This window comes from Pinus tabuliformis, chromosome 1_1 (genome assembly GCF_031772625.1).
Source record: "Pinus tabuliformis cultivar Carrire ecotype Pingquan chromosome 1_1, CPIR1, whole genome shotgun sequence".
In the NCBI taxonomy this organism is placed as follows: domain Eukaryota; kingdom Viridiplantae; phylum Streptophyta; class Pinopsida; order Pinales; family Pinaceae; genus Pinus; species Pinus tabuliformis.
The window spans coordinates 737,890,520-737,900,619 of NC_142297.1; the positions used below are offsets into that span (position 1 = coordinate 737,890,520).

General features: G+C 40.2%; 1 protein-coding gene across 1 annotated transcript; it reads left to right on the forward strand.

Moving 5' to 3' along the window:
- The first annotated feature begins 4,253 nt into the window (after positions 1–4,253).
- On the forward strand, positions 4,254–6,043 carry LOC149216066 (transcription factor bHLH113-like). Its single transcript, XM_089389808.1, has 6 exons — positions 4,254–4,286; positions 4,422–4,553; positions 4,712–4,897; positions 4,999–5,070; positions 5,221–5,475; positions 5,567–6,043. Exons 1-5 carry the CDS (start codon positions 4,254–4,256, stop codon positions 5,332–5,334), a joined length of 537 nt encoding a protein of 178 aa, XP_089245934.1. The 3' UTR covers positions 5,335–5,475; positions 5,567–6,043.
- The last annotated feature ends 4,057 nt before the right edge of the window (positions 6,044–10,100 follow it).

Genomic DNA, 10,100 nt, shown 5'->3' on the forward strand with positions numbered 1-10,100 from the left:
AAAGTTTTGAAAATATGAAACATTTACTCACTACCACTCCTGTGCTAAAAGTTGCAGATCCATAAAAAGAATTCACAGTTTATACAGATGTCTGCCAAGAAGGTGTAGGTGGGAGATGGGGGGGGGGGGGGAGTTAAATCAAGAGGATAAGGTAGTTTATTCAAAGAACAAGAGAAAATATATTCTACCTATGACTTGGAGCTAACAGTTGTAGTCCACGCTTTGAAGGTATGGCAACATTCCCTATTAGGGAAAAGATTTTCGTTACTGACAAATCACAACAATTTAACTAGCTTCTTTAAGCAACCTCACTTGAATGCACGCCAAGCAAGGCGGACAACATTCTTGAGTGAGTTTGACTTTGACATCAAAGATCTTAAAGGAAAGGAAAATCGTGTGGCCAATGCACTAAGTAGAAAACTGCATCATGTCTACATAATCTCCTATAGTCAAGTGGAATTCAGATTTTCCAAGCAGGTTAAGGAGGTTTTCTTCAAAGACCCAGAATATGAATATCTTTAGCAGCAAGCTAAGCTGGCACAAAATACTAGAATCCAAACCGAATATAATATTAATCATGAAAATTTGTTAACCTTCAAAGGAAGAACATATGTCCCTAACCAGCTGTCAATAAAACAATTTATAGTAGATGAATTCCGCGTAACTTCCTATACCGCCCATCCGTGGTATCAAAAATTATTTTTGGCCTGGAATGAGAAAGGATATTGCAGAGTATTTGGAAAAGTGCTTGGAATTTTAGAGATTAAAGCTGAACCCCAGCACCCTGCAGGCTTACTACATCCTTTACCCATTCCAAAGTGGAAATGGGATACAATTACTATGGACTTCATAATTGGTTTACTCAAAACCAAGAAACAGAATGACTTCTTGATGGTATTAATCGATAAAATGAGTAAAGTAGCTCATTGTATTCTTGTTAAGTCTACTTACCAAACATCTCAAGTGGCAGATGTATTCATGAGGGAGATATTTAGATTGCATGGTATGCCAAAAGGTATTATTTCAGACTGGGATGTAAAATTTACGTTTGCATTTTGGAAAGAACTCTTTACTGGGTTGGGTACTCAAATCCAATATAGCACTACGTACCATCCTCAAACCAACTGGAAACCTGAGTGAGTAAATCAAGTGGTTGAGGATATGCTGCATATGTATGTAATGCAACAGCCGGGTAAATCGGAAGATTACTTACATTTGGTAGAATTCTCCTATAACAACAGTTATCATGAAGCATTAAAGATGAGCCTTTATGAGATGCTATATCGGAGAAGTTGTCGAGTACCTTCCAATTGGAACAACCTTAAGAATAAACTAATCTTAGAACCTGATATGCTAAAAGAAATGGAAAATATTGTGAGAAGATTTCGGCAAATTTTGAAAGATGCTCAGGATCGACAGAAAGCGTATGATGATAAGAAAAGAACTTACTGAGAATTTCAGGTGGGTGATCATGTTTACTTGCGAGTTAAACCCAAAAGAAGTTCTCTTTGTTGGAGAAGTTGTGCAAAGATCGCACCCCGTTATTATGGAAATTTCCAGAAAGGGTAGGACCTGTGGCATATCGACTTGCTCTACCCAATCATTTACGGATTCATAATGTGTTTCACATGTCGCTTTTAAAGAAATATGTTTATGATTCCAAACATGTTATAAATTGGCAAGACATACAAGTAATATATATTTGTAAAACAAAATATGAATGTGTGTATAACTTGGAATGGAAAAGGTTGATGATTAATACGCTTCGTTGACAGGTCAAACCGGATGGAGAGTTTCTGGTAGAACGCTTGGGTATACTCAACCAGAGAAAAATAATTTTGTGGAAACTAGCTATGATGCCAGTTAAAGTACAATGTAAGTACTTCAGCTTGGAGGAAGCCACGTGGGAAAATAAAGAGTTTATGCAGGAGGCATATCTTGAGTTGTTTTCAAAAGAAACTGAAGAGATAAACACCAATGACGATGTTTCACTTAAGCGGGGGGAGATGTGACACCCCCAGGTGATTGTAAATATTTAATATTTACTTTTGTATGAATTGGATAATTATTTAGTAAAAAATAGTGGCTGAAGTTGAATAAATAATAAAAGAGATAATTAGTATTTAAGCAAGGACCTAGAATTTACGGAAGGGACCCAAGTAACTCTCTTTTTACCAGACAGTTAACAGTTAAGAAATTACTCCTTCCTTTTCTTGCTGAGGATGTGGGAAACCCAGCAGAGAGAGAGGGAGGGAGGAAGAGGGCAGGAGGCTTCCAAGGGGGGTGATTTCAGAGCTGGGCATGAACCAGTGAGACACTTTTGTGTTACATATGAATTTTGTGAAGAAATTATAGGTTGCATTGAATCAAGTCTTGCGGCCAGTGAATTTTTCAAACTGCTGTGAAGAACACTATTATGGAATAGAGAAGCACAGGGGAAGGTCTTAGACGTAGTTTCCATTTCCTTAAGGATGGGTGGTGGGAACCTATCCGTAAATTTTGGGATCCTCGCACAACAGATAAGTATTAACTTCTCACACTGCCATCATTCGATTATTATTGAAATGAATATCATTAGGAAGGCTCTATTGTTGAATAGATTTAAGAAAAAATGTAACCTTTGTAAATTTTGTGTTATGAACGAAGAAAAGAAACTTTTGTAAATTATGTGTTATGAATGAAGAAAAGAAACTTTTGTAAATTTTTTGTTGTGCATGAAAAATGAAACTTTTGTAGATTTTGTGGTGTGAGATTCTATAGATTATGTGTTAAGAAAAAAACATGAATAACAGAGACTATATTTACATCTAATAATGCCAGCATGAGTACAAATCATACTTTTCAATAACATGGAAAGTGACGCAGCCTTAAGAAGCAGAGGAGAAGTATAGTGTCTATATTGCTGTTAGAAAATAATTCAAGGCTTTCAGCAGATCATTTTCGAACATTGCCAACCCAGGTAGAGTTAAAATTAAGGACATGTATGTCGATTATGAAAAAATACCGCTATCAAACAAATAACAATATATTGCAACTATATTGCAAGTACCATGCATTCGCCAGAATGGAAGCCTGAGCTTGTGAATGGAGGGATAGCAGGTAAGTTCTGATCACCTGTAGGAACCAACCCTTTTACACAGGCATTGGAAGGATTGGATTCAGAGAGCAAATGTGTAATCTCCGATTAAACAGATGTGTAGACAAATATATTTTAATTAATAATAATTGTTGTGAAGGGCTGCTAAAACCTTTAATCAAATCGATTAAGAACTACACAGAACTATAGGTTGGAATGAAAAACCCATGTCGTGGATTTACTTCCTTGACCTTGTCTCTTTCGTGACATCCAAGAAGTGATTCCAGATGAGGGATTATCCTCCTAACAGATAAAAATTATACATGGAAGCATTTTAAGCATCTCTACAACCAATGAATTGAGATTTGTTGTAAACAGTGCATTGTTGAGACAATAATAAGTATTTTGAGGAAAACCCTCTTGAGGATAGTAAAATGTCAGGAGGAAACAATCGTTCACACGGAAAATGATCAAAGAAACTATTATTCACTTGAAAAAGAATAACATTATAAAGGAAGTCTACAACTGTAACTAATTTAACCCATAGTAAATTATCAAAATATAAAATGTATAATTCCTCTCGAATTTGAAGAAAATATCCATTGCAGGCTATAGCATTTAGCGTAAATCAATAGAATGGGGTTACTACCCAATTGGAGCTTTTTCCACATAGCAAGAGGAACCCAAGAAGGGTTTTACCAATCACAAAATAGCCAGAGAGTACATTAACTTAGTTATGGATTTCTTAAGCCGCAATTATAAACATGTTATTTAGAACGACCTAGCTGGTAAAACGACTTCTCAATTCACATGATAGTTATCTAGGGCAACTATTCCAATTCACACTTGGCCTCTAAGAGTCTTTCCGTTGCCATGCGAGTCTGTTGTCGGAGGAAGGAGCATGGGCAACTCTGCAACTGACAACAAGAGAAAAGCTTAGCGAGAACAGCGATAGAGATAGCTGGAAGCACCGAAGAATACCAATGCACTACATGTATGAATAGAAGTCTAGCGCTACCTTCGTGACTCGGAAAACCCCAGTTGAATAGCCAAACCTAATATCTGTAGGCAAAGACAAAGAGAACATCAGATTAACCTTTGCGTTGTTACCCAAAACGCGATGTAAAAAGAAAAAATTGATAGCCATCAAAATTTGACTCACCTACAAACTAGGGAAATGGACTTTGGAAAGGTATGCGAGTTGGAGAAGGTAACGACGGTGGTAGTTACTTCATAGTAGAATAGTGACCAAGGAAGGAAATCGGCCACGCAGGAGGTGCGTTTGGCGCAATTCCTATTTCCACCTCCATAGTAAAGTTAATGCTATGGAGGGTACTTCTGTCAGAGTCTTACAGAGCACAGCGACGGACCATACCTCATCCGATTATACATCATCCCTCTCGGGTTGCCCAGCAAAAAGCCCCCGACGATCCTGCCCGCAGCCAACCTTGCAGTTCCCCTCCCATCGTACGGTCAAGTTTTTAAATTATGCGCGGGGTAATGAAATTCAAATTTGAATTCATTCTGGAAAATCAACCCCGCCGGGTATTCCTGTGTACATGACCAAAATACCCCGTGCTTCGTATAGCTTGAATGCAGACCTTTAATTTCTTTTTTCTGTAGGAAACGTAATCTTTAACTGTTTGTTTCTTGTTATCTTTTACTATTGGGGAATTCTGTCTGATTCAGAAGCCACCGGAGGAAACCGAAGATGCGGCCTCAGAGAAAAAGAGAACGAGTTCTGTAATACAAAGCGACGATAATGCTGGCCCTGGGAATGCTGCTTGCAAGAGAACTCGAACCTCAGACGTTTCATTAAAGGTGAGCTTCAAAGTTCTTTTAAAATTTAGCACTTTTATCAATTTCAACCGCAGTTCTTGAAAAAAGATCTCCGTTTGAAAAAAAATTGCTGGTTCATGCAGGTGAATGTAAAGAAAGAAAAGCTCGGGGAACGAATCACAGCGCTGCAGCAGCTTGTCTCGCCTTTCGGAAAGGTTAATGCTCGTTTAGTTCTAAATGCTGTTTTTATAAAGTAGTAAGGTTGTTCCCTCTAAATGCTGTTTTTATAAAGTCATAAGGTTGTTCCCTCTGTTTTTATGAAGTAATAAGGTTGTTCCCTCTGGAAATTTTAAATTTAATGACAGACGGACACGGCGTCAGTACTTCTTGAAGCCATAGGATACATTAGGTTTCTTCAAGATCAGGTCCAGGTAAATTTTAATATTTCCTCTAAATCTTCAAGTTTCCACAGTTTATAATTTGTTCCAGAACAGGACATTTCCTCAATTAGAAGTTCTTGTTTTCAAGGTTACGCGGCAACTGTTCATTTCTCAGTAGATTCATTGTTGCATGTACTGAGCACGCCATATCTGAAAGGCATCCCTGCAGGCCGAAATTCAGTACGTTTCATAACCTAATGCCGCATCTAATTTCCGCCATTCTTGAAATTTTAATGTAAACTTGGTCGTATGATGGATCTTTCTGGAACAGGAAGGACGAGGGGACGATTCAGCCAAATGCGACCTTCGCAGCCGAGGGTTATGCTTGATGCCCCTATCCTCTACGCAGCACGTCACCAACAATAACGGTGCTGATTTTTGGGCGTCCGGAATTGGGGGCGGCACGAGACTATGAATACAACGCATCTGGAAATTTGTTCGTGTTTTTGGATGGGAACAATTTTGCAACCAGAAAAACAGATAAAGGCCAAACCCCATTTGTATAAAACAGAAACTGAATTGAAGACCACCAGAAACTGAATACAGGGATCGATCTTCAGTTCAAACTAAAGCTGCTGTGAATTTATTTTGATTGATATACGCACTCATGAGAAAACTTTGCGGGATTTAACCCATGAATTTTCTTACACGATGCAATGAATGTGACTGTAAACTGGTTGGTTTCGATATAGTGATAAATGAGAGGCGCCTTGAACCAGAGATGCGATGATCTTTTACAGACTCGGAAGCCTTCATATCCTTTTCCAAGTTTGTTAAACACATGTTTTATATATATATATATGAACATTAAAAAATTGTTCGTTCGCCATTAATATGATATGAGACAAAATATTCACAAAATAACTTCGACCATTCATTCTGAAATATGTGTCTTTAATTTTTCTTTCAATATATATGGGAAAATTACATTTTCATGTAAAATTGACAGTAGATGCCTGGAGCACCCGACAATTTCAATGACTGGATAAATTTGAATTTATTTATAATTTAATTTAAACAAATATAACCACATATTCCTTTGAAATTTTATTCATATACGGAAGATGTGCGCATATACGGAAACTGGGCATATACGGAAGATGTGCGCATATACGGAAGATGTGCACATATACGGAAACTGGGCATATACGGAAGATGTGCGCATATACGGAAGGTCATATACGGAAGATGTGCGCATATACGGAAACTGGGCATATACGGAAGATGTGTGCATATACGGAAACTGGGCATATACGGAAGATGTGCGCATATACGGAAACTGGGCATATACGGAAGATGTGCGCATATACGGAAACTGGCCATATACGGAAGATGTGCGCATATACGGAAACTGGGCATATACGGAAGATGTGCGCATATACGGAAACTGGCCATATACGGAAGATGTGTGCATATACGGAAATTGGGCATATACGGAAGATGTGTGCATATACGGAAATTGGGCATATACGGAAACTGGGCATATACGGAAGATGTGCGCATATACGGAAACTGGGCATATACGGAAGATGTGGGCATATACGGAAACTGGGCATATACGGAAATGTGCGCATATACGGAAACTGGGCATATACGGAAGATGTGCGTAGATACGGAAACTGGGCATATACGGAAGATGTGCGCATATACGGAAACTGGGCATATACGGAAGATGTGCACATATACGGAAACTGGGCAAGAGTCCCTTCTAGTGAGTATTGGTAAACAAGCAGGGGCAGCATTCCCTTTCAGTGGTAGCTAATAAATAAGTAGAGATTGAAGTTCCTAGTAGTAGCAACTGATAAACCTACACGTGGTAGCTTGTGGGGCCATGATGTAATCAAGTTGACACATGATGTAATCAAGTTGACACATGGATATAAAAGTTATCCAAGTTATTTAATGTCTCGCATGATGCGCTTAATTTCTTCCTGGCCTGCGAAGAGTTTGTACTTATCGACTTGATTATAATGGATAGCCATGCTAAGAAATGTCTCCATTTGGCGATGGTGAGTGATTGAGTGAATAAAATGGATTTGCCTTTATCTAAATTTTCCAAGATCTAGTACCTGTCTAAGTGTTGTTGGGAAAAGTATCCAATACGGAATGACTCTATCCCACTCTAAGGGTGATAGTACCTCAGCAACAACCGAAGCAAAGCTATCTAAGATTTCTTCTTTATGAAAGTAAAATAGGGGAGAAAGGGATCCAATTTGGTCGAAAACTGGAGAAGTTATGATCTCTCCTAGTTTCTCCACTATTTGCTCTACAAATTGCACAAAATCGGGCATCATCCTATAATTTCGCCTGCTAAACGCTCTAACTGAGCAACATTTTCACTGAAAATCGGGTGGATCTGTAGGACTGTTAATTTTTCCGTTGAGGCTTTAAAACCAAAAGATTGGTCATGTGGGGTCCATGCGTCTAGGGGCTAGCCCTCGGTGCTGACCCCCCTCCCTTCGACGATCACAGTATTCGTTAGTGGTTTGCGTGGGAGTGATCACATGTGGGTGGTTTTTCTGGCAGTCAGGTGATGGCAGTGACCTTGGCGGTCACAACAAACGGTTAACTCTGGCGATTCTGGTGTTCACATAGGGGGCGGTTAAGTCTGCCCGACCCTCCAACCTTGGCGACATTAATATTTAAATAAAACCTGCCTCCATAGACTGTTAAGTAAAAATCTGCGGGCGTGTTGGTAAGTTATTGTGTTTGTGAATGGGAGGTTGCAGGGTCGAGCCTAGCCTCCGCCCTGTCTGCCACACAAATTTTACAGTGCCCTTAGGAGGACAGTGGTAGCCTTAGGTTTAGCCACATGTCACCTCCTCATTGGCCCATGCAAAAACACGTGGACCAATAAGATGAAGCCAACTTAATAGAATATTCTGATAATATTCCAAGAATATTCCCCTTTCCACCTAGGTAGTATAGATGCGCAGTCAAGATCCCTATCATCCATTTGCAAATTTTTTACTTGTTTGACAAAGTGAACAGATCGCATTTATGGGAGCATACGATGTTCGTTTCACGCAAAACGAGTTGCACCAGATTCAGGATGATGAAATCTATGTGTTTGCTCAGGTTCCATGCCATCCTACAAATTTGAATTTTTGGCAAATTTTGAGCTCCTGATCATGAGGGCAGTAGCGGTGTGATGGATCCAGTGATTGAGCATCCACATACTTTTGGATTTCCATCAACATTAGTGACAAGTTGGATTAGTAGGGGAGAAGGTAGAATCCACGAGTTGTTTGCGCATGTTGGCTGTGCATGGAGTCACGGGATTATTAGCATACTCCGACAAGAGTTTTTCAGAGGAGGTGGCATTTGCAAGGTGCCAGATAGTGACTTGTATTGGGTCGATTGTTCTCCCTAGTTATGTGGGGAAAAATGGTCACGGAGGAGCAGCATAGTGGTGGCATCACCACTAGTACATAGGGGGATTCACCTCTCATGTCTCTCAAGGGTATTTTAGAGGTGAGGCCCATACATTAGAGGGTATGGTGATGTGATAGTGGAGGTGGCGATACCGGTAGGGTGCAGGCTGATGCGTACTATCTCAACTTTAGATCATGGCATCCAGTGGCGTGTAGGAGCATTCAACGTCGAGCAGTGGTTTGCAAGTGAGCATGTAAATGCATGGTGGTGTGTTGTTGTGCGTGGATTTGCACCATGGAGTGGGAGGAGAGACTTACACAACATCAAGTTTACTAGTGGAGTGGCAGATGCATTGGCACATATGGGATTCCATATGGTACAAGGTGGTATGACAGTGAGGGCTGATATTCATTGGTGCACGAAGTTGTGCCTCAGAGTTTAGTGTTATGCAAAGGAGTGCAGGGGTGGGTATTTATGTACAACATAGCATGATGATGCACAACAATTTGTTGGATTGTTTCCACCAGAGAGATCTCTTGAAGGGGACATCAAGAACACCATTAGGTTTGGCACATTGAGATTTAGAGAGTGAGTTGATCACATGGCTGACTGTGAGCTTCCATTCATCAGTCTCCATCATTGCACACTGACACATGGGACTTGTATATTGTCTCTTGATGCTCTCATCACTAGCAACAAAGGCCCACGAGGTTCATATGAGATAGTTGGATAGGAAACAACGCATTAGTAGAGAGGCTTTCCAGCCATGGAATATGGTCAGGGTGCGAGTTGGTATGTGCATGCTTGGGGATGGTTCGATTTGCTGCAGGGGTAGCATGTGCTCCACCCTTGAGCCCACATTTAGGGGGATGCATGACACATGTTGGGTGAGACATTATGTGATGTGTCAGGAGCACATACAGTTGCTGATGGATCCATCTTGTAGGTGGATGTTTAGATTCCAACCAGTTTTGGGCAGCACCTACAGGAGTCAGGATAACAGATCTCATAGTGTGGTATGGTAGACACAAAGCAATATTGCACACACTACACTGATTCAGGATGTATGGAGTACATATATTGATTGCATACAGGGACGAGATGTGGTATGAGTTGGTGCCAATAATTGTCGGGAATTTGCCGCATTCGATATGGTTATGGGATCTAGGGATTCAGTTGGATGATTGGCCACTCTATTTTGTGACGAGCGGGATTAGGGTAGAGAGTGACTCAGCTCACTCTTGGTTTGACATATGGGGGAGAACTAAGGCCTTCATCACATGGAAAGGCCATTTTTCCTTGATACTTCTCCACACCGAGATTGGTAGTAGATGGCTAGACATTGATATCATGGAGATGCAAGTGCAGGATGAGCTTAGTCTTCACATATTTTTTTCCATTAGGTCCCAGGAGAGGAGGATACAGTTTGA

Coding starts and splice junctions, on each gene's coding strand:
- LOC149216066 (XM_089389808.1), top strand. CDS start 4,254: ATGGACTTTGGAAAGGTATGCGAGTTGGAGAAG. Junction 4,554..4,711: donor CCCTCCCATCGTACGGTCAA/GTTTTTAAATTA, acceptor GAAACGTAATCT/TTAACTGTTTGTTTCTTGTT. Junction 4,898..4,998: donor CCTCAGACGTTTCATTAAAG/GTGAGCTTCAAA, acceptor TGGTTCATGCAG/GTGAATGTAAAGAAAGAAAA.